Raw genomic sequence first — 25106 nt, forward strand, 5'->3', positions numbered from 1 at the left:
TTATTTCCCTTTAAACGACTGAGACCTATTTCCTCCACAAAGCTTCTAGATATATATTTTAAATCTGATAACTTCTGTTGCTTAACAATGCACTGTGCACACGTGTGTCGAGTCAAGTCACAAATCTTTTCCCCCACACTAACCTTCTTGAAGACAGAAATTGTAAAATGAAAAATAAATCTTTAGTCCACATTCAGTTCTGTTACTCGTGGTACATGTTGATACAGTTACCATGACGACCGAGTGAAAAAAAATCACAAATATTGTCGAACTCGCGGCCAGGAAAAAACGACGAAAAGCAAACAACTGGTTTTCCCAGGAAATAAACCACACGTTAAAAATAATATAGACGTTGAGTATGGTCCAAAAAATGCCATTTAGGAAAATATAAATGTAATCCTTTGGAGTCTTTTGGCATAAATCTTTTAGAATCTTTTGATTTATGATCTTTTAGAGTCTTTTGATATAAAATGATCTTAGAGCCTTTTGATATAAAATGATATTTTAGAGTCTTTTGATATAAAATGATCTTTTAGAGTCTTTTGATATAAAATGATATTACAGCCTTTTGATATAAAATGATATTTTAGAGTCCTTTGATATAAAATGATATTTTAGAGTCTGTTGGCATAAAATGATTTTTTTTTGGAGTCTTTTGGTATAAAATGATTGTTTTACAGTATTTTAGTAGAAAATTATTTTTCAGAGTCTTTTGGTATAAAATGATTTTTTTAGAGTCTTTTGGTATAAAATGATTTTTTTAGAGTCTTTTGGTATAAAACGATTGTTTACGGTTTGGTATAAAATGATTTTTCAGAGTCTTTTGATATAAAGTGATATTTTAGAGTCTGTTGGCATAAAATTGATCTTTTAGAGTTTCTTTGGTGTAAGATGAGTTGTGGTGTCTGTAGTTAAATCCTGATTAAACTGTTAATAATGTTGCTGATAACAAGGCGGTCAGGGTCTTACCTCCATCCGCGTATTTCTCGGTGCCGTAACCGTCCTGGAGGCCGTTATTCCAGGTGCCCTCATACCTGGCGCCGCTGGCCTGGCTCTGCCTGAGCCCGTACCTGCCCTTGAAGCCGTGGGTCCACTCGCCCTTGTAGACCCAGCGGCCCTTGGTCTCCGAGCCCAGGCCGTGCCTCTTGCCCTGGGACCAGTAACCCTGGTAGGTGTTGCCGCTGGGCCAGGTGTAGACGCCGACCACCTCGAAGCCGTAGTTCCAGGAGCCCGCGTACTCGCCCTGGCCCTTGGGTCCGGTGCAGATGCCGTGGCCGTGAGCCTTGCCGCCCTCCCAGCCTCCGCAGTACGCCCCGCCATCGTCGAAGTCAAAGCGTCCTCCGCTCATGCATGAAACGGGGGGGTGGGGTGCCGCCCCCCGGGGGGGATCACAGGGAGAAAAAAAATACTAAAAAATATAATTTAAAAAGCGCCCGGTGGTGGTGGTGGGGGGTGGGGGTGTACTGTAATGTGGGGTGGAGAGGAGAGGGAGGGGGGTTGATGTGAATTTAAATGGAGCAGGAGGGAGGGAGGAACCGGTGATGGAGGATGAGGGAGGGATGGGTGGAGAAGGGGGTGGCACAGGGTGATCCCAGCAGCAGGTCACCCCCCCCCCCCCCGGATCAGAGCTCAGGGACTGTTCCCCAACCCCTCGGTACCAGAGCTCAGGGACTGTTCCCCCCACCCACCCCTATCAGAGCTCAGGGACTGTTCTCTTCCCCACCCCTCAGTATCAGAGCTCAGGGACTATCGCCCACACCCTCAGTATCAGAGCTCAGGGACTGTCTTCCTTCCCTCCCCCCCCCCCCCCAGTATCAGAGCTCAGGGACTGTTCCCCCCACCCCCAGTATCAGAGCTCAGGGACTGTCTTCCTTCCCCCCCCCCCCCCCCCAGTATCAGAGCTCAGGGACTGTTCCCCCCACAGTATCAGAGCTCAGGGACTGTCTTCCTTCCCTCCCCCCCCCCCCCCCCCCCGTATCAGAGCTCAGGGACTGTTCCCCCCACCCCCAGTATCAGAGCTCAGGGACTGTCTCCCCCCCCCCCCCCCCCCCCCACCTCTCAGTATCAGAGCTCAGGGACTGTTCCCCCCACCCCACCCCCAGTATCAGAGCTCAGAGACTGTCCCCCACCCCTGCCAGGCGTCAGTGCGGGAGCAGTCAGGGAGGGAGCTGTGCTTTCCCCCTTCCACACACACACATACACGGACAGAGAGAGACTCACACAGAGGGAGCCGGAATGTTATAACATACCTAACAAGGCTATCAGATCCCACTCAGCTCCAAAAATAAAACCCAATCAACAATCTCCGCAAACGCCTTTTCAAAAAAAGTCATTGCCCGTGTCCTGGGTTGGGGAAGGGGAAGGAGGGGGATGGTCTCAACTGATATTTCACACCGTGATCGCACAATGTAATAAACCAAAGTCTATTTACTTCAAAAATACGTAGGACACAACCTGACATCTGCCTACATTTCATGCCTCTGCACAGTTCGGGGATTCATCCTGCAATTTTCTTTTGTTTTAATATAAAAATGTTGATTCCCTCTTCTCGTTGATTAAGTGTAAACGATTTCTTCTCCGGCTCACCATAATTTTATCGGAGTACAACATTGTTATTTCATCTTTCAACTGGCCTCCCAGAAACTTAGCAACAATTCAGTGCCCGACGGGAGTAGTCTGCACTGACAGTTCTCCTTCCGAGAAAGCTTTCCTGTAAACATCCCCCATGTGTCAGTCACTGAAACCCTTTCCTCTTTAATTGGACATGGAATGAAGTGAGCCCTTGCTGTTCTGATGGGCTTTTATTGCTAAATCTGAGATGACTGTTTCAAAGGTTTATGGGCATCAACAGATGTCCTGAACCGTGGGTGGGAGGACACAGCAATTCCGTTCACCTCAGGTAACGCAGTGTGTCATAAAAAGGTGCAGTCCGCTAAAGCTTCGAACATTGAGTTAACTCACGCCCCCGTCAACACACAATAACCATTAACTACCGAAGCTGCATTTCTACTCTACTCACCCCTCTTTTTCAATATTAACTGTACCTTTTTCATTTTCAATAACATTCATTGCGCTTAAAATTTATTTGGTGCTGCAATTACCATTTTTGCTTCACATGTTTTTAACTGGTCTGCTTGGGTACATCAGTGAATGATTGTTTGTGTGGTGGAACTGAATTTTCCGGAAACTAGTAATATCCTGCATGTGGACCTCTGACGGGCAGATTCTTAGTTATACATGTAAACAGCAAAATTGATGATTATATCCTTGATGGTTTCCTCCCCCCCCCCCCCCCCCCCCCGCATAGCAATGATTACAACATTTTGTTCGTTTTAGCGGATAGGTGTGAACACGATGGGCTGAGTGGCCTCTTTTGTGCCGTCAAGACTTCTGTGAGTCTGTGGGACCCAGTGTGAGCACAAATTTGGAAACACATTTTTACAGCTCACCATGCCCTCTCTCGCAAACGGTGAAAATTACAATCGGAATTCCTAAATCTCGGCAACACGACAGGCAATAGACATAAACTGTACCATAATTTGCCACCATTGAGATGACATCACAGTTAAATACGTATGTTAAAATAGCTCCAGAAATTATCCGTTTTCCTTATTAAGTTTTCATAAGTTTTAAAAAAGTAAAAATGGTTCAATTAGAACACATTAAGACGCCCTGGATTAAAAGTTGGCTCACACAGCACCTGTTTTAAACTAGCAACAAACAGGTGTTTAAGGATCCCTGGCAGATGGCCTGTACAAATGCATTCCACACTAGATGTTGGTTGGGGCTCAAACCCAAGTATCCAGTCTGAGTGCCCAAACATGGAATTACATTAATTGCACATGACAATATTATTATATTTCATATCTCCAAACAACAGTTGAGCATCCACAATAGTAGAATTTCAGTTTAACTTGTAGTGAAGGATCTACACTACTCACTCAGATCCCGAGATCTTAGCGCAGAATTAAGACCATAGGGCATTGCTAAAGCTTAGCTGACTAATGTATACATGCCTCCATAGAATACTTACAAATTATTCCTGTTAAGCATAGTTTGTATATGTCAGAATACTGGTCCCAAAATCACAAGATAGTAACCAACTGAAGTAATATGACCTACATTTTTTGAAGTTATTAAGACTCTTAAGCATTTTTATGCTTTATTGTTTAAAGATCAAAGTTAAGAAATTTCTAATGGTGAGTAGCGTTTCTGTGTCATTCCTGGATACTAATGAAAATATGAACTTGTTTACTAAATCATAGAACATAGCGTAGTACAGACCCTTCAGCCCTTGATGTTGTGCCGATGAAACCAATCTCTCTCTCCCCACCCCCACCCTCCCCTAGCTTATCTCTCCACGCTTCAGGCTCACTGCCTTTATTCCTGATGAAGGGCTTTTGCCCAAAACGTCGATTTCACTGCTCGTTGGATGCTGCCTGAACTGCTGTGCTCTTCCAGCACCACTGATCCAGAATCTGGTTTCCAGCATCTGCAGTCATTGTTTTTACCAAACCAATCTGAAGCCCATCTAACCTACACTATTGCATTCTCATCCATATGCCTATCCAATGACCATTTAAATGCCATAAAGTTGGCGAGTCTACAACTGTTGCAGGCAGAGTGTTCCACTCTCTGAGCCCCTACTACTCTGAGTAAAGAAACTACCTCTTACATCTTTGAGGAGAAAGTGAGGTCTGCAGATGCTGGAGATCAGAGATGGAAATGTGTTGCTGGAAAAGCGCAGCAGGTCAGGCAGCATCTAGGGAACAGGAGAATCGACGTTTCGGGCATTCGCCCTTCTCCATTCCTGAAGAAGGGCGAATGCCCGAAACGTCGATTCTCCTGTTCCCTAGATGCTGCCTGACCTGCTGCGCTTTTCCAGCGACACATTTCCATACCTCTTACGTCTGTCCTGTATCTATCACCTTTCAATTTGAAGCTATGCCCCCTTGTGCTAGCCATCACCATCCTTGGAAAAAGGCTCTTATTGTCCACCCGATCTAACCCTCTGATTATCTTATGTGTCTCAATTAAGTCATCTCTCAACCTTCTCTCTTATGAAAACAGCCTCAAGTCCTTCAGCATTTCCTCATAAGACCTTCCCTCCATACCAGGCAACATCCTAGTAAATCTCCCGTGAACCCTTTCCAAAATTCACACATCCTTCCTATAATGTAGTGACCAGAACTGTACACAATACTCCAAGTGCAGCCGCACCAGAGTTTTGTACAACTGCAGCATGACGTCATGGTTCTGAAACTCGATCCCTTTATTAATAAAAGCTAATACACCGTATGCCTTCTTAACAGTCCTATCAACCTGGGTGGCAACTTTGAGGGATCTATGTATATGAACACTGAGATCTCTCTGCTCATCTACACTACCAAGAATCTTACCATTCGCCCAGTAGTCTGCATTCCTGTTACTCGTTCCAAAATCCAATATTTTCAAAATGAAGTATGGGAAAGTAGTACCATACCAGTAGAGTTTTTTTTAATCAATCTGTTCCATTCACACCTCTGGAGTATGTGGACCTCACCCAGAGGTAGGAACTCTAATACTTCATCATAAGATATTTCTTAATCAACCTGTTCAGATATAAATTGACACAGAGCACATGGATCTTGATTCTAGTCTTTCTGGTCCAGTGGTAGGGACATTACCATTGCACCACAAGAGTCCCTAATGACTAGACCATTAGAGGTATTTTCTAAACAATATGTTCAGCTATCTTATAACAGACCTCTGGAGTAGGTGCGACACTCAAAACCAAGTCCCATGGCAGGGACAGTATCACAAGAGCCCCTTACTACTAGACCAGTAAATAGTTTTGAATTTACTTGTTCAGAGATGTTACTACACACCTCCAGAGCAATTGGGACTTGAACATGGATCTCTTGGCCCAGAGGTAGCGACACTACCACTGTGCCAGAAAAGCCTACTATTAGAACAGTAAAATGTCAGTAATAATATATCTCACCTGTCAGAGCTTTATGGTGGAAAACGTGTTTTGCAATCAAATCAGTCTACTAGCAAATTGAAGGTAAAATATCTTGTAGTGAAAAGGGTGAAGTTACCAATTTGCAAATTGAGGTTTTGTATATAGCTATGACAAGTATGACACACAATGACGTGCAAGTGAAGCGGTATGATTTCTATGATGCAAAAGATATTTTGCAAGGCATCATTGCAATATCAGGCTGCCAGTTTGGGTAACAAAGAAAACTTATGAGCTAACCTTTTAGTGTACTTTCCATTTCCTTTCCTATCCTTCACCTAGAAAAATATCGTTCAACATTGCTAACCCTTCCACTCTCTAAGAGTTTGACCATTAAGTTTTATCATAACATTTTCTTCTTTCTCAGTCAAGGAATTTTAAGCAAAATTGAGTATTACAAATCAGCAATGTGACTCTGAAAAACAAATTAATTTTAAAATATCAAATACAGTGACTTATAATATTCTGGTAAACTCGTGCTTCAGTAAAAGCTGCAGTAGTTTTGAATAACTATACTGTAGCAAAGGGTGTACACAGATAGAAAGTTAAAACTCAAAGCACAATTTACATATCTAAAAACAGGTTGGAAAATTAATTGTGGCCAATTTTCATCTAGTTTTGAAAAATATATGTAAAAGTGTCAATCCCATGTGAATTTTAATATTTCAACAGTATTTGAACCTCGCTAATCTACTAATTTTTTCTCATTATTTATGGGACCCTGTATGAAAAGTAACATAGGAAATAGGAGGAATAGGCCAACTGGTGAATTGAGCCTGCTCCACTATTCAACAACATCATCCTGTTACACCTCAACACAATTTTCCCATGCTAGCCTGTATCGCTTGATACCTAGAAATTTTTGATCTCTTGTCTTAAACATACTTAATACCTGAGCCTCTACAGTCCTCTGGGATAGAGATTTTAAAATATTCACCTCTCTCTCTCTCTGAAGAAATTCCTCCTCCTCTCAGTTTTAATTGACCTACCTCTTATTCTGAGACTGTATCTCTAGATGACCCAGGGAGAGAAAACATAGCTTTCTGCATCTATCCTCTCTAACCCTGTAAAATATCACACCAATTCTGCCCAATTCTACCATAATTTCCTAGTCAAGGGTGAGGTGCTCGAAATGCACAGCAGGTCAGGCAGCATCCAAGGAGCAGGAAAATCGATGTTTCGGACATAAGCCCTTCATCAGGAATGAGGAATAAGGGCCGGGGGCTGAGCGATAATTAGGAGGAGGGTGGGGCTAGGGGTAAGGTAGCTGGGAATGCAATAACTAGATGAAGGTGGGGGAGAAGGTGATAGGTCGAAGAGAGGGTGGAGTGGATAGATGGACAGGTCAAGAGGGTGGTGCTGAGTTGGAGGCTTTGGACTGGGATAAGGTGGGAGAAGGGGAAATGAGGAAACTGGTGAAATCCACATTAATCCCATGTGGTTGCAGAGTCCCAAGGTGAAAGATATGGGGATCTTCCAGGTGTCAAGTGGTTAGGATTTGGTGATGGAGGAGGCCCAGGACCTTCATGTCCTTGGTGAAGTAGGAGGGGGAGTTGAAGTGTTCAGCCATGGGGCGGTGGGATTGGTTGACGCGGGTATCCCAGAGATGTTCCCTGAAATGATCCGTTTGGTGTCCTGTTTCCCTGATGTACAGGAGACCACATTGGGTGCAATGGATAGAGTAGATGATATTTGTGGAGGTACAGGTAAATTTCTGTCAGATGTGGAAGGATCCTTTGGAGCCATGGACAGAAATGAGGGGGTAGATGTGGGCACAGATTTTGGACGTCCTGCAGTGGAAGGGGAAGGTTCCAGGAGTGGGGTGAGGGCTGGTGGGGTGGGGGGGGGGGGGCGTGGATCTGACAATGGAGCTGCAGAGGGAATGGTTTCTCCAGAACACTGATAGTGCTGGGGAGGGAAATAGATCCCTAGTGGTGGGGTCTGTTTGTAGATGGTGGAAGTGGTGGAGGATGATGTGATGTATATGGAGATTGGAGGGGTGGAATGTGAGGACCAGGGGGATTCTGCCTTTGTTGTGCTGGGAGAGGTGGGGTTCAAAGGCAAAAGTGCGGGGTGGAGGAGATGCTCTGGAGGGCATCGTTGACTACGTGGGAAGGGAAATTGTTGCCATCTGGGATTTTCTATGGTGGAATTGGTCATCCTGGGAACAGATGTAGTGAAGGAGGAGGACTTGGGAATAAAGGATGGCACTTTTACAGGAGGCAGAGTGAAGGGAAGTGTAGTCCAGGTAGCTGTGGGAGTCCGTAGGTTTGTAGTAAATGTCCATGGTTAGTCGGTCGTTGGAAATGGAGATTGAGAGATCCAGGAAGGGGGTGGGGTGGTGGGGGTGGGGAGGTGTCTGAGATGGTCCAGGTGAATTTGAAGTTTGGGTGAAAGGTGTTAGCAAAGTTGATGTACTGTTCAACCTCCTTGTGGGAGCACAAGGTCATCATTGTAGCGGAGGAAAAGGTGGGGGATGGTGCCAGTGTAGCTGCGGAAGTTGGAGCCAACAGAGACAGGCATAGCTGGGACCTATGCTGGTGCCCATGGCTACCCCTTTGGTTTAAAGGATGTGGGAGGATTGGAAGGAGAAAGTGTTAAGGGTGAGGACCATTCAGCCAGGCAGATGAGGGTATTGGTTGGGACAGCCTGAGAGGAGAAAATGGAGGGCTTGGAGGCCTTTGTCATGGCAGATGGATGTGTAGGGGAACTGGATGTTCATGGTGAAGATAAGGCATAGGGGACCAAGGAATTTCCTATTGTTCAGGTATCATATCCTTTCAGTTAGGTTCAAGCATTTTTTGTACAACTGATGTCAGGCTAACAGGTCTGTAGTTCCTTTCTATCTGCTTTTCTTAAATAATGCTACTTTACAACATGTAGGGACTGTTCCATAATCTGGCTCAGGTCAGTAGGAACACATTATTGATGGAAGTGCGTATTGCATTTTTATAAAAAAGTAAAATGGCATTAGCAAATTAATGAGGATGTTAGAATAGGTGGTTTGGGTAATGATTCAGGGAATGGACTTGGCTGGGCATTGTTAATTATGAATTCCAATGGAGTAGCTCAAAAGACATTGGAATTCATGAAGATGGTTACTAAGTCAGACACACAATTAATAAGTGAGACCAGAACTGAAAGGAAAGGAATCTTTTTGCAGGCTTCTGGCTGCAGCTGATCAATGATACATGTTAGCAAAAGATGTCCTTATGACAGATGTTACAACTTTGCAGTTAGCACTCTGCCGACCCAGAGTCTGTGAAAGTACTTTTCCACAGCTTCCGTCAGATACTATTGACAAATATGATTGGTGATATTTTGCTCACTATGACCAATCAGGTTTTGTTGGTAGATGCTCATCCTGGCATCTCTTCTATTGTGCAGTGAAACATAACAAAATATAATTAGTGCTTCTAGAGAACCTTACAGCATAACAGTTAGTCAGGCCTACTTACACATCTGTCATCAAGTCATTTTGAATTGGAGTCTTCACACACATTGTTCATTTGTTAAAGTGGTCACCTGTATCTGCAGATCTAGCAGAATGAAGACGAACGAATGGGTATCACTTGTCCGCATTGTCTGATCATTTTGCCGATTGTCTGATAATTGTTTCTTTCTAGTAATGGTAATAGTAGAATTCACACTAATGTCTAGTTGTACTGCAAACTAACAAAACATTCCAAGGTTCATGAGAATCAAGTGGGGGGGGGGGGGGGGAAACAACAATTTAAAAAAACCCAAAGTGCTCTCAAAACCGATAAAGGAATCTTTTCTTTGGCCATTAGGATCCATTTGGAGAAAGTGATATTGCAGATGCTGGAGAGTCAGAGTTGAAAAGTGTAGCATTGGAAAAAGCATACAGGTAAAAACAATGACTGCAGATGCTGGAAACCAGATTCTGGATTAGTGGTGCTGGAAGAGCACAGCAGTTCAGGCAGCATCCAAGGAGCTTCGAAATCGACGTTTCGGGCAAAAGCCCTTCATCAGGAATAAAGCATAGCCTATTCCTGATGAAGGGCTTATGCCTGAAACATCGATTCTCCTGCTTCTCGGATGCTGCCTGACCTGCTGTGCTTTTTCCAGTGCCACCCTTTTCCATTCAGATCCATTTGGCAGCTTTGATCAGCACATGATTATGTTGAATAACCATCTACAATGGCTATTGGTGTAAAACAACATAACATATTTGTAAGATGTGAGATGTTAGAATGGTGCTGTTATAAATGATAAAAAAAACTCCTAGTTGTTTCAAACAACTTTCCTTTACCTGTCCCTAGTTTACCAGAAAAATGCAGAATACATGAAACAAGTGGAAACCAGGCATTATGGATTGGACTTTCACTACCAACCAGTGGAAAATTTCTCAACTCAAGTTCCATAGAAGGTACCATGTATTGTTTTTGTTTTGCGCCTGGAATAAAGGATAGAGTGGGATAGAGTCATGCCTGCCAACCTTGGTAGCAGAAATTCTTATAAGTTATGAAACAACCATCACAGCAAACCAATTGCTTTCTGTATGCATGCAGTTTGCAAACCCACAATACTGCCAGGCAAAACTGCAACATTGTATGTATACAGCACATAGAGTCCTTAAAGGTGAACTAGACTGAAGGTGCAAGGTTTTGCACACACATGCAACATACCCCTCCTTTTCAAAAGAATATTTAACTAGTCATAATAACAGATTAGCCTATGAATCTCTCTAACATATAGGTAATTTACTGATATATACAGAACCGATAAAGGTGACTTTTTCAAGAGGCATCCTTAATTTCCACAGTCATCAGTGATATGGTCTGTTGCTCCAGCTTATATTGTCATTTTATTTTCATGGACTGCAGTTTTTTTTCTAGAATTTGCTTATCCTGACACATTTCAGCCAATATTTCTTCCAGATTGACCACTGACTGTTCTCTTTCCTCAAGCTGTTTTGAGTGATTTTTATGGTTCCTGTCATTTTCCATAATAACATTCAGATCATTTTAAACCCTCTGGTATATTTTCTCCTCTGTAACCTGCTGTAAAAGCTGTCAGACCTCATTAACATTTTCTTTTTTTTTTGTTTTCTTTGAAGCTAGATTTCTTCCATTGGTTAGTTGCTTTGGCCGTTCTTTGGATTCTTCCATGACCAACTTGATTTATTTTACTAGAGCAATTATTGTTGCTATCTATTCCTAAAAGAACAGCCTCATGAGTGATTTATAGATCTTTGTTGTGTGAATTGTGCATCCCTACTTGTTTTAAAGGTCAGCTATTTTTTCTAGTTTTGCTTTGAACTTAAACAGATGTTTGTTTAGCTGCTTCTGCTGAGCCTGATCAGTTTTTAGTGAGTTGCTCCAGATCTTCCTGTAAACCAGCAGTCTTTTCATTGGATTGATAGCGCAGAGTTTGTAGTTCATGCTGCTTATTTTCTTTCTCTTCCACCTCTTCATTCATATTTCGGACCTTAGTGGAAAAGACTAAGAGATATAGTAACCGGATTGCAAAGTACTGGGCTAATGGTAATATTTTTGGTGTAGATGAGCAGAGAGATCTCGGTGTTCAGGTACACAGATCCTTGAAAGTTGCCACCCAGGTTGACAGGGTGGTTAAGAAGGCATACAGTGTTTTAGCTTTTATTAATAGAGGGATCGAGTTCCGGAACCATGAGGTTATGCTACAGCTGTACAAAACTGTAGTGCGGCCGCACTTGGAGTATTGTGTACAGTTCTGGTCACCACATTATAAGAAGGATGTGGAAGCTTTGGAAAGGGTGCAGAGGAGATTTACTAGGATGTTACCTGGTAAGGAGGGAAGTTCTTACAGGAAAGGCTGAGGGACTTGAGGTTGTTTTCATTAGAGAGAAGAAGGTTGAGAGGTGACTTAATAGAGACATATTAGATGATCAGAGGGTTAGATAGGGTGAACAGGGAGAGTCTTTTTCCAAGAATGGTGACGGCGAGCACGAGGGGGCATAGCTTTAAATTGAGGGGTGATAGATATAGGACAGATGTCAGAGGTAGTTTCTTTACCCAGAGAGTAGTAAAGTGTACGGAATGCTTTGCCTGCAACAGTAGTAGATTTGTCAACTTTAAGTACATTTAAGTCGTCATTGGACAAGCATATGGACGTACATGGAATAGTTAGATGGGCTTCAGATTGGTATGACAGGTCGGCGCAACATCGAGGGCCGAAGGACCTGTACTGCGCTGTAATGTTCTATGTTCTATATAGGATCGGAATTAGGCCATTATGCCATCGGGTTAGCGCTGCCATTTGAACACAGCTAATATATTTCTTAATCCTATTTTCCTGCTTCTCCCCATATCTTTGATCTCCTTACTAATCAAAAACCTATCTATTTCTGTCTTATATACACTCAATGACTTGGTCTCCACAGCTTTCTGTGACAATGAGTTCCACATATTCACCATCCTCTGGCTGAAGAAATATCTCCTCATGTCAGTTCTAAAGGGTCATCCCTTCACTCTCAGACTGTATCCTCAGGTCGTAGTCTGTCCTACTAGTGGAAACATCTTCTTCACGTCCACTGTATCCAAGTCTCTCAGTATTCTGAAAGTTTCAGTGAGATCTGACTTTATATTTCTAAACTTCACTGTATGCAGAAACAGAGCCCTCAACCACTCCTCATATGACAAGTCCCTCACCCCCAAGATCAATCTTGATCATCCTTGTAAAGCTCCTCTGGACCCCCTAAGGCTAATACATCCTTCCTTAGATATGGGACCCAAAACTGCTCACATTATTTCAATGCAGTCTAATCAGAGACTTATACAGCCTTAGCAGTACATTGCTGCTTTTGTCTTCTAGCCCTTTTAAAATGAATGCCAACAGTGCATCCATCTTCTTACCTACCAACTGAATCTGCATGTTACTAGAATCTTGAACTAGGACTCCCAAGTACCTTTTTGCTTCAGATTTCCAAAGTCTTTCCCCATTTAGAAAAAAGTCTACACCTCTATTCTTCCCACCAAAGTGCATAACCTCACAGTTTTCAACATTGTATTCCATCTACCACTTCTTTGCCCCATCTCCTAGTTCATACAAAGTCATTCTGCAGCCTCCATGCTTCCTCGACACCACCAATCCGTTCACCTATTAGAATTAGAATCCCTACAGTATGGAAACAGGTCCTTTGGCCCAACCTTCCGAAGCCTATTCCCCTACCCTATATTTACCCCTGCACCTAACCTGCACATCCCTGAACACTACTGGCAATTTAGCATGGTCAATTCACCAAACCTGCACATCTTTGGATTTTGAGAGGAAACCAGAGCATCCAGAAGAAACCCACGCAGACACAGGGAGAACGTGCAAACTCCAAACAGACAGTCGCCCGATGCTGTAATTGAACCTGGACCCCTGTGCTGTGAAGCAGCAGTGCTAACTACTGAGCCACCGTGCGACCACATCTTTGAGTCTTTCTGCAAACAAAGCCCTCAGTTTCTTTGTCCAGATCGTTAACGTATACCATGAATAGTTGGGGTCCCAACAATGACTCCTGTAGAACCCCACTAGTCACTGGCTGCTATCCTGGAAAAGACATTGGGATTGTCTAATATTACCTTAGCATGATTTCAGACAGTGAACCATATGTGTTGCTCATCGATTAACTTGTTTGTTAAGTGTTCATCAGCTATCTGTTTTGTTTAGAGCACCACCACTGTTCACCATATCATGTTAATGATAAAGGTCTAATACTTAATTGCTTATCAGAGATTAATAACTCTATTTAGTTTATTTAAAACAATAAAGCACATTATAAGTTATGATGCAGACAATACAGCAAACCAATTAATTTTTGAGTGTGCAGTTTTCAGATTCTCAGACCAACTGCAACAGACCCCATGGAGTTCTTGAAAGTGACCTCTTCTTGAAATTCACGCAAACAACAGCCCTCACCCTAACATCCTCTCACCCAATTTTATTGCTCCTCATACTCTCCAAGGCAATTCAAACCTAATTCAGTGCTAACTTATCCACTCCTCCATGACTCCTTAGCCCCAAGCTAATGTTGTTATGCTCCAAACAACTATGGCCCCATGTAACCCCATGTTGTTCCCATAGCCACAAACCCAGCAACACTATGGACAGGCCTCAGGAACCATGAAAATATTTTTTTAAAAACTTCTCATGATCTAATAGAGTTCTCACTCATACAAATGTGATTTTTAAAAAAAAACGCTCCCTATCATAAAATCCATTCAATGTTTTTAATTCTTAAGTGGTTAATCTCTTATGAAAAAACAAACCAAACTTCTAGTCACACCCCACATCAAACACAGCTAATTGTTTATTGGCTTTAACTAAACAGGACAGTCACATCTGCATGAAGTGCCAGAGGGCAGCAGTCCTTGAACAACTTGTGGCTGATTTTGAACAGTGATTCTCCTAACTGCAAACCATGCAGGAACAAGAGTGGTTTCTGGAAACAGTCGTACCAGGCAGGCAGGGAGGACTGCAGAGATGGCAGGTAATTAGGTGTCTATTCACTGAAAATGAAGGAGACAGCAGGTCCAGGAAAATCATATTAGATACCTAATTAGTAAGCAATGCAATTATGAAGAAAACTGGGGAACTGGAAGCAGAAATTACTTGAGGAAGATGTGACTTCATAGCATAAGAGCATAAGCGTAAGAGCACAAGACATAGGAGTGGAAGTAAGACCATTTGGCCCATCAAGTCCTCTCCACCATTTAATCATGGCCGATGGACATTTCAACTCCACTCACCTGCACTCTCCCCGTTTCCCTTAATTCCTTGCAAAATCAAGAATCTATCAATCTCTGGCTCAAAGGTAGAAGCCAAAGGGTGGTGGTGAAGGGTTGTTTTTGACTGGAAGCCTGTGACCAGTGGAGTGCCGCAAGGATCAGTGCTGGGCCCTCTACTTTTTGTCATTTACATAAATGATTTGGATGCGAGCATAAGAGGTACAGTTAGTAAGTTTGCAGATGACACCAAAATTGGAGGTGTAGTGGACAGTGAAGAGGGTTATCTCAGATTACAACAGGAACTGGACCAGATGGGCCAATGGGCTGAGAAATGGCAGATGGAGTTTAATTTAGATAAATGCAAGGTGCTGCATTTTGGGAAAGCAAATCTTAGCAAGACTTATACACTTAATGGTAAGGTCCTAGGGAGTGTTGCTGAACAAAGAGACCTTGGAGTGCAGGTTCATAGCTCCTTGAAAGTGGAGTCGCAGGTAGATAGGATAGTGAAGAAGGCGTTTGGTATGCTTTCCTTTATTTGTCAGAGTATTGAGTACAGGAGTTGGGAGGTCATGTTGCGGCTGTACAGGAAATTGGTTCGGCCATTGTTTGAATATTGTGTGCAATTCTGGTTTCCTTCCCTATCGGAAAGATGTTGTGAAACTTGAAAGGGTTCAGAAAAGATTTATAAGGATGTTGCCACGGTTGGAGGATTTGAGCTTCAGGGTGTGGCTGAACAGGCTGGGGCTGTTTTCCCTGGAGCATCGGAGGCTGAGGAGCGACCTTATAGAGGTTTACAAAATTATGAGGTGCATGGATAGGATAAATAGGCAAAGTCTTTTCCCTGGGGTCGGGGAGTCCAGAACTAGAGGGCATAGGTTTATGGTGAGAGGGGAAAGATATAAAAGAGACCTACGGGGCAACGTTTTCACGCAGAGGGTAGTACGTGTATGGAATGAGCTGCCATAGGATGCGGTGGAGGCTGGTACAATTGCAACATTTAAGAGGCATTTGGATGGGTATATGAATAGGAAGGGTTTGGAGGGATATGGGCCAGGTGCTGGCAGGTGGGACTAGATTGGGTTGGGATATCTGGTCGGCATGGACGGATTGGACCGAAGGGTTTGTTTCCATGCTATACATCTCTATGACTCTATGACTCTGCCGTGAAGACATTTAACGTCCTGGCTTCCACTGTACTCCATGGCAATGAATTCCACAGGCTCGCTACTGTCTGGCTGAAGAAATGTCTCCTCATTTCCATTCTAAATTGACCACCTCTATTCTAAGGCTATGCCCATGGGTCCTTGTCTTCCCGCCTAATGGAAAAAACTTCCCAGCGTTCACCCTTTCTAAGCTGTGCATTAACTTGTAAGTTTCTATTTGATCTCCCTTCAACCTTCTAAACTCTAATGGATACAATCCCAGGATCCTCAGCCATTCATCATATGTTAGGCCTACCATTCCAGGGATCATCCATATGAATCTCTGCTGGACACGCTCCAGTGCCAGTATATCCTTCCTGAGGTGTGGAGCCCAAAATTGGACACAGTATTCTGAATTGGGCCAAAGTAGAGCTTTATAAAGTCTCAGAAGCACATTGCTGCTTTTATTTTTCAAACCTCGAGAGATAAATAACCACATCTATAAAGTTGAAGGTGAGAAATAGGAAGAGCGTGGTGACTTTGTTGGGTATTTATTATAGACCTCCAAATATTGGGACTAAGTAGAAGAGAGGATTTATGGGCAGAGGTGGAGGACAAATAAGGTTGTTATACTTGATGATGTCATCTACCATAGGGTAAACTGGGAAAAATAATGTGGGGTATGGAAGGGGAAAAATTCCTTCAACGTGTGCAGGAGAACTTTCTGGAGTAGTACATTTCCAATCCTACCAGGAAGGGAGCTGTGCTGCATCTGGACCTATGAAATGACGCAGGCCAAGTGGGGAATATCAGAGTAGGGAAGCATTTGGGAAATAGCAATCATAATATAATAAGCTTCAACATTAAGTTGGAAAAGAATAAAAATCTGTCAATGGTGAAGAACCCAGATTGGAAAAGGGCAAAAGGTCTAAAAATTGAACTGGAGCAGATTGTTTGGAAATGCATTTTGGTAAATAAAACAGTGGATGAAAAATGGGAGAATTGCAAGAGAGAGATGAATAGGGTACAAACTGGGTACGTACCATTGAAAAATAAATATGGGATACTCAAAGCTAGAGTACCCTGGATGACTAAAGATATTGGTGAGAAAATAAAGAAGAAAAATGAGGCATGTGATGTTTACCAGAATAATAATAGCAATATAGATCATATACAGTATGTCTATGTAGGAAACTAAGGGTGGAATAAGGAAGCCTAAGGAAAGAATGGCAAGCTGTGCTAAAACAAATAATAAAATGTTCTTCAAATTTATTAATAGTAAAGGATTAGTGAAGTTTAGAATGGCGCCCATAAGGAACTAGCAAGATAAGCTGTTCACTGAAGCAAAGTGTATGACAGAGATATTAACTGAATACTTCGCTTCTGTCTTTACCAAATTAGAAGATGATGACAATGGCCTAGTGTTGAGCAACTGAGCGGTGTAGTGATACATAAAAAAGAGGTTCTAAATAGATTTGCAGCATTCCAGGTAGAGAAGTCACCAGGCCCAAATGTGATGCATTCTAGATTGCTGAGAGAGGTAAGGAAGCAATTGTGGAGCTGTTGATAGAAATTTTCTGGGCCTGTCTGATCACAGGATTAGTCCCTGGGAACTGGAGGTTTGAAAATGTGATTTCATTGTTTAAGAAAGGACCAAAAGATAACCCAGGGAAATACAGACCTGTCAGCTTGAGGTCAATAGTGGGAAAATTGATCAAGGCCACAATGCAGGATAGGGTAAATATACACTTAGAGAAAAATAAGTTAATACTAAACAGTCAACTTGGCTTTGTCAAGGGCAGGTCATTCTGACAAAGACTTGATTGTGTTTTTGATAAGGTGATACAGACAGTGGGTGAGGGTAAAGCTGTGGATGTTGTATACTCGGACTTCAAGAAAGCATTTGATACAGTGCCACATGGCAGGTTGGTTAGAAAATTAGAAATGCTTGGGATTAATGTGTCCTCGGCAGCCTGGATTATAAACTGTCTAAAAGACAGAGGCAATGTACAGATGGGCATTTCTCAGATTAGAAACAAATTGAAAATGGTGTTCCTCATGGGTTGGTGTTGTGACCCCGTCTTTTTCTGACATATATAAATGATTTGGAAATGGGTGTTGAGGGCAAAATCTCTGTTTGCATATGATACTAAGCTACGGAGGATAATGAATTGTGAGGATGATGCTGAGCGACTTCAGAGGGACATTGACAAGTTGGCCAAATGGACAAACACCTTGCAGATGAAATTCAATGCAGGAAAATATGAGCTATGCACTTTGGTAGAAGAAATGCAGACAATACAGGCTCAAAGATACAACTTTGAGACAAGCAGAGGAATTTTGAGGTTCACATGCGTAATTCTAGGAACATAGCCTGGAAAGTTAAAAGAGTTGTTAAGAAGACTTATAGGCTCCTTGGGTTTATAAACAAAGGCATAAAGTATAAAAACAAGGAAGTGATGCTGCATCTCTACAAATCATTGATCAGACCACATGTAGAGTATTGTGTTCAGTTCAGGGTATCTGACCTGCTATCGTGACCACAGTATAAATGTAACTGATCCAGAAGAGAAAAAAAAATCCAAGACTACAGGGAAAGAATGAAACCGTGAGACAAGCTGAGTTGTTGTTACAGAGAACCAGCATTGGCTAGACCAAATAGCTCCTTGTCCTGTAACCATTCTATCATACCATGAATACTTAGAGGAGTATTGGGTTCTGGGCATCACATCTCAGGGAGGTTGCACAGGCAATGTAGGACATTGGTATCTGTTCTAAAAAAGGATGAAATTATGAAAGGTTGCATTTATTCAGTAGAGGATTAAGGGCTAAATCTGTTTGAAGTGTGTAATTTAATTAAATATGTTGATAAGATAGATAGAATGGGTCCAAAGTAAAGGGGTATACCTTTAAAATTGGACTGAAGAAGTTAACAAGTGATGTCAGAAAGCATTTCTTCACATGGAAAGTAGTGGCAATCTGACACACTCCTTAAAACACTGTTGTGCCCAAGTTAATCAAAAAATTTGACATGAAGATTCATTGGCTTTTGTTAAGCAAGGGTCTGAAGGGATGTGAAACTAAGGCAGATTATTGGAGTACAATGCAAGTTAGCCAGAACCTAACTGAATGGCAGAATAGAGATGGGATTGTCTCTGTTCCTGTAATTGGGCCATCGAGAATAGGCGAGCTGGTTATCAAAAGCAAAAATAAAGCGACCATTAAAGTTACAAGTTTCATAGTCTCTGCTTACATCCACAGCCTCTGATACGCACACCTGATTGGACAGACATATGCAACACATAACGTTTATGCTGATTGATCATCATATTTATGCAGGAGAAAGCTGGTGCTAGCCAAGCTAATAATTAACTTCATGTCTATGTGAGAAAGAGGAAAGCCAGACATCAGCTATCTCTGATGCCACCGAAAGACAACCAACTCCTCTTAAATGTAAGGAACACTCTTGTCTCCTTACATTCTAATGCAATTTCAATATAGCCTACTCAACAAATAAAACATGGTGTACCAAAATGGGTAATAGCTTAGTAATGCTAAAAGTACTTCCAAAGGAACTAGTTGTGTGATGAGTCTTCTACGTTTGTGCTTATAACATTTATAACTGTGCCAAAGAATATATTTTAATTCTCTACCCGAACCTTAAATGTTCTATGCACAAATATAAGACAAGCATTAAAAATCAATGTCCAAATAAGACTGTGATATCTTGACTGTTTCTTATTCCAAAACCATTCAGAAGCAGTTGTATATTTCAATACAGAATGTAATTTAAACTGGCAATAAATGTACTTTGCACATAATTTGGCAGACTTTGGAGTGCCATTTGACATAATCATCATATATTTAATGTCATCATGCAAATATATTGATATTCAAGTTACGTCGAGACTTATGAGGGGCCAGTTTTAACTCTGAAAACCCATTCATTTACAGAGTTAAAATCTACCAGACATTAAAAATATTAACTTAGTTGGAGTTTCAGAAAGCTTGCAGTTTGTGTAGGTTTACAAAGGTCAGTGACCTAGAAATTGGAACATGCTCCATCAATTTCTACATGTAAAATGAGAATAAAGTGTGCAGGCTATCATGCACATGTTAATTTTGCTCTGAAATTGCTATGGCAATATTGCATTTGGCTGATCACAAGAAATCTAGGATAAATATTTCAAATTGGTTTTAGGCCTAAGTCATATGTAAGTTTCATTTGTGAAATTAGTTATGCAATCATGCTGTCTGACTAAATCAGTGGTAAAGCAACAATTGGAGACTATGACCATGAGCTTTTAAGATGGTGATTGTATGAGATTTTGGAGAAGATTTGTAGCTCAGGTTATGGATCCGGTTGTAAGTTTGCTTGCTGAACTGGTGAGTTTGTTCTCAAACCTTTCGTCACCATGCTAGATAATATAATCATTGATCCTCTGGTGAAGTGCTGGTGTTCTGTCCCACTGGCTATTTGTGTCTTGGTTTGTTGTGGTGTGTGATATCATTTCCAGCTCTGTTTCTCAGAGGTTGGTAAATGGGGTATAAATCTACGTGTTTGCTGATGGAGTTCCAGTTTGAATGCCAAGCCTCTAGGAATTCCCGTGCATGTCATTGTTTGGCCTGTCCCAGGATGGATGCATTTTCCCAGTTGACCTGGTGTCCCTCCTCATCTGTGTGTATGGATTCCCGTGATAGTTGGTCATGTCTTTTGGCAGCTATTTGGTGCTAATGTATCCTGGTAGCTAGTTTCCTGCCCATCTGTCCGATGTAATGTTTGTTGCATTCCTTGCAAAGTATTTTGTATATGACATTCATTCTGCTGGCTGTGGGTATTGGGTCCTTTCGAATCATCAGGAGCTGTTTGGTCATTGGTTTGTGGGCTGCTACGATGTCCAGGGGCCAAAATAATCTGGTTGTCATTTTTGAAATGTCTTTGATGTACGATAAGATGGCTAAAGTCTCTGGGCATGTTGTGTCTTCCTGTTTAGTTCTGTTGTGCAGGAATCGGTAGACTGTGCTTAACCGGTAACTGTTCTTCCTGAATTAGTTAGGATGCAAAATACTGATTTGTTTAAGACTCTTCAATACTACTATGTTTGACTAAATTGGAAATTGAAATATTTCCCCGTATAGGGAATGTGATGAATTTACAGAGATAGAGTTGGAGAATGGGTCTAGCTGGATAGCTCTTTTGAAGCCAGAACCAACACAATGGGCCCTATGGCCTTCTTCCATACTTTAAAATTCTATGATTCTATAAAATGGTAATCTTTGTTATTACTTTATTGTTGAGCTAACACCACCTCAAATTGTGGGCTGATACTGGTCACTGCTTGCCCTCCCCCCGACTTCCTGCTCTCTGTGTCCTACCCACCCCCATCCTGAACTCACAAGAAGCACTCAAACAACATCGAAGTTAATTTTGTGACCCACTCCCATAAGTGATGAGTTGCCTCTAGATCTGCAATAGATTTCTGTAACTGGATTAGTGGTGCTGGAAGAGCACAGCAGTTCAGGCAGCATCCAAGGCCAGCACCACTAATCCAGAATCTGGTTTCCAGCATCTGCAGTCATTGTTTTTACCAGATTGCTGTAACTCCCTAGTCTCTGTCTAATCAGGCCACAGAGCCGTTTGTGTGGTCCCATTGTTGACATCATTAAGTGAGCATACTGGGATGATATCATGTCTCAATATGGGCATGTTCTGGAATCTAGATTTTGTATCATCTGTTAATCAGAATTTACAGAGTGGAAAGGTTCTGTCAGTTTCTGAGGAAGGGTCTACACCTAAAATGAAAATGGAATTAAAATGAAAACAAACTGATATGAACAGATGTTGCCACAAATTGGTGAAAATAGTGCAAGTTCCATTGTTCCACCAGTTATCAAGTGTGAAATGTGACCGACTTAATAATTAATTACTATGTCAGATAAAAGAAACTCATTCTCGGCTTATAACAAACTTAATCAGTAATATGTTAAAAACACAGATTGTTATTTACTAATAAGTGAAGTTAAAATATATCACCTTTAAATCCAAGTACAGACTTTCAATCACAAGTAGAATAGACACATGGACAAAACAGTCTTTTTCAGACTATCATGGGTGGAAGCCATAGGCAAAAAGGAACAGAGTCTCTGCATCAAAATCCAAACCAAAAAGGGAATGAGGAAGCTTTCTCATAAATTTTTTTTGGGCTTTTATGATGATGTCACTTTGTTGTTGAATGTAGCAATCATCAATTTGGTTGCTGGTCATCTGGACCTATATCTTGGCTTTAATTAGAAGTTTTGTTTTTTGGCAGAGTCTTTGAGTGTTATTTCTTTTCCATTTTCAAAGTGAGAGAGAGAGTGAAGGAGAGCGACTTCACCTGCTGCAGACGTTTTGGAAGTTTGTGTCTCAACTGCTCCTCAAGTCTGTGATAACCCTGTTGCTGGGCTATTATGTTGTATTTTCCAAAACACCTGGTTTTTGTCACTTGTCTCGCAAAACTATTGAAATACAAAATAACGACACAGTTCCACTTTCCTTCAAGATTTATAAAAACAACTGATTAATCCTCTGCAACAAAGCAGTCCAAATTCCCATTAGTTGCAGATTAAATTTCAAATAACAAATCTGCAGTTCTTAACATTTATAGTATATTTCCAGCTGTTTCTGATTTTACTTCAAATTTCCAACATTCACAGATTCTTATTTTTAATTGTTGTCCCTGTTGATGTTATTGATATGCTTCAATTTACGTTCAACTATGGGCAAAGAAAATATTTCATTTTTTCTTCTTCTTGAAAATTTAACCTGTGGTTGTTCGTTTTATGTAAGACTAAATTAATTGAAAGCAAATTCTATATCGTATTTTGGAAAGATTTGATTTGATTTGACTTATTACTGTCAAGTACTGAGGTACAGTGAAAAGTATTGTTTTATGTTCTTTACAGGCAGATCGTATTATACAAGATTTGGAGATGCCGGTGTTAGACTGGGGTGTACAAAGTTAAAAATCACACAATACCAGGTTATAGTCCAACAGGTTTAATTGGAAGCACACTAGCTTTCAGAACGACGCTCCTTCATCAGGTGATTGTGGAGGGCTCGATTGTAACACAGAATTTATAGCAAAAATTTGCAGTGTGATGTAACTGAAATTATACATTGAAAAATTGATTGTCTGTTAAGCCTTTCATCTGTTAGAATACAGTGATAGTTTCACTTCTTTCATGTGTAAATCACAAAACCCTTTTTTTTTAAGTTGCATTCTCGGGTTAGCTGTTAACAATGGTGATAGCTAGACAATATGTTGAAGGTGTTACCCCCCTTTGTTCCCTGTCTATGACCTGATGTTTAGATTGATTCTAATCTAAAAAGTGAGATAACCGAGTTTTACATAAATTCATGCAGTTTTTGAGCTCAGAGTTCTACATGAATGTATGCAGTTTTTGAGCAAAGTGCAATGTAACTCTGCAAGTACAAATTCACCACCCAAAATATATGTGTGCATGTGGGTCTTTGTCTGTCTGTGTGTGTGTGTCTGTCTGGGTTGGGGGTTGTGAGTGTGAGAAAGTGTGTGTGTGTGTGTGTGTGTAGTGAGTGCAGAGTGTCTTAAGTCTGTGAGGGGGTGCATGTGTGGGAGTATGTGTGTCTATAAGGGTGTGTGTGGTTGTCTGTGTGCGCGTCTGTGTGTACCTGTGTCTGTGTGTATGTGAGAGTGTGTGTGTGTGTGTGTGTGTAGTGCAATGGTAATCACCTGTAATGTGACATGAACGCAAGGTCCCGGTTGAGGCCCTCCCTATGAGTACCGAACTTAGCTATCAGCTATTATACAAGTGCATCAGGATAACAGAACAAAGTGCAGGATACAATGTTACAGCTGCCGAGAAGGTGCAGAGAGGGTTCAATATTAACATTAAACAGGATGTGGAGGTGCCGGTGTTGGACTGGAGTGGATAAAGTTAAAAAATCACACAGCACCAGGCTATAGTCCAGCAGGTTTATTTGGAAGCACTAGCTTTCAGAGTGCTGCGCCTTCATCAGGTGGTTGATGAAGGAGCAGTGCTGCGAAAACTGGTGCTTCCAAATAAACCTGTTAGATGATAACTTGGTGTTGTGTGATTTTTAACATTAAACGGATCCATTCAAAAGTCTGATAACAGTAGGGAAGAAGCTTCTTGTCAGAAAAAAATGGAAGAATAGGCTTAATTATCCAGAATAATAGAACAGTAGGTCAGCTGTAGCATAGAAGGAGGCCATTCAGCTCATCAAGCCTGTGATCATTCTCTGTGGTGTCATTTCGCTTTTCTAACTTCTAATCCTTTCCATATAGAAGACAGAGGGTGGTGATGGAGGGTTGGTTTTCAGACTGGAGGCCTGTGACCAGTGAAGTACCACAAGGATTGGTGCTGGGTCCACTGCTTTTCATCATTTATATAAATGATTTGGATATGAACATAGAAGGTATAGTTAGTAAGTTTGCAGATGACACTAAAATTGGAGGTGTAACCTCCAATTACAATGGGATCTTGATCAGGTTGGCCAATGGGCTGAGGAGTGGCAGGTGGAGTTTAATTTAGATAAATGCGAGATGTTGCATTTTGGGAAAGCAAATCTTAGCAGGACGTATAACTTAATGGTAAGGTCCTAGGGAATGTTGCTGTACAAAGAGACCTTGGAGATCAGGTTCATAGCTCCTTAAAAGGTAGATGGGATAGTGAAAAAAACTTTTGGTATGCTTTCCTTTATTGGTAAGAGTATTGAGTACAGGAGTTGTGAGGTCATGTTGCAGCTGTACAGGATATTGGTTAGGCCATTTTTGGAATATTGCATGCAATTCTGGTTCCCTTCCTATTGGAAGGATGTTGGGAAACTTGAAAGGGATCAGAAAAGATTTACAAGGATATTGCCAGGGTTGGAGGATTTAACCTATAGGGAGGGTTTGCATAGACAGGGGCTGTTTTCCCTGGAGTGTCAGAGGCTGAGAGGTGACCTTATAGAGGTTTATCAAATCATGAGGGGCATGAATAGGATAAATAGACAAAGTCTTTTCCCTGGGGTGGGGGAGTGCAGAACTAGAGGGCATGGGTTTAGGGTGAGAGGGGAAAGATATAAAAGAGACCTCAGGGGCAGCGTTTTCACGCAGTTTGATGCATGTATGGAATGAGCTGCTAGAGGAAGTGGTGGAGGCTGGAACAATTGCAACATTTAAAAGGCATCAGGATGGGCATATAAATAGGAAGGGTTTGGAG

General features: G+C 41.7%; 2 protein-coding genes across 3 annotated transcripts in view; one reads left to right on the forward strand and one right to left on the reverse strand.

Moving 5' to 3' along the window:
* Positions 1 to 1542, reverse strand: part of jph2 (junctophilin 2) — a 105465-nt gene extending 103923 nt beyond the window's left edge. Inside the window, exon 1 of the mRNA XM_043710295.2 lies at positions 970 to 1542. Coding sequence (XP_043566230.1) covers positions 970 to 1348 — 379 coding nt within the window. The 5' untranslated portion in view covers positions 1349 to 1542. The remainder of the gene's footprint in view (positions 1 to 969) is intronic.
* An 8265-nt stretch (positions 1543 to 9807) lies between these two features.
* gdap1l1 (ganglioside induced differentiation associated protein 1-like 1) overlaps positions 9808 to 25106 on the forward strand; it is a 90618-nt gene continuing 75319 nt past the window's right edge. Inside the window, exons 1-3 of one of the 2 annotated variants that reach the window (XM_087994906.1) lie at positions 9808 to 9869; positions 10285 to 10391; positions 14322 to 14480. The gene's annotated coding sequence lies outside the window, so the exon portion shown is untranslated. The remainder of the gene's footprint in view (positions 9870 to 10284; positions 10392 to 14321; positions 14481 to 25106) is intronic. The other variant, XM_043710296.2, reaches the window with a different exon arrangement.

Source organism: Chiloscyllium plagiosum, unplaced genomic scaffold (assembly GCF_037043375.1).
Source record: "Chiloscyllium plagiosum isolate Xiang-an unplaced genomic scaffold, Cpla_swu_hap1 HiC_scaffold_15, whole genome shotgun sequence".
Classification (NCBI taxonomy): domain Eukaryota; kingdom Metazoa; phylum Chordata; class Chondrichthyes; order Orectolobiformes; family Hemiscylliidae; genus Chiloscyllium; species Chiloscyllium plagiosum.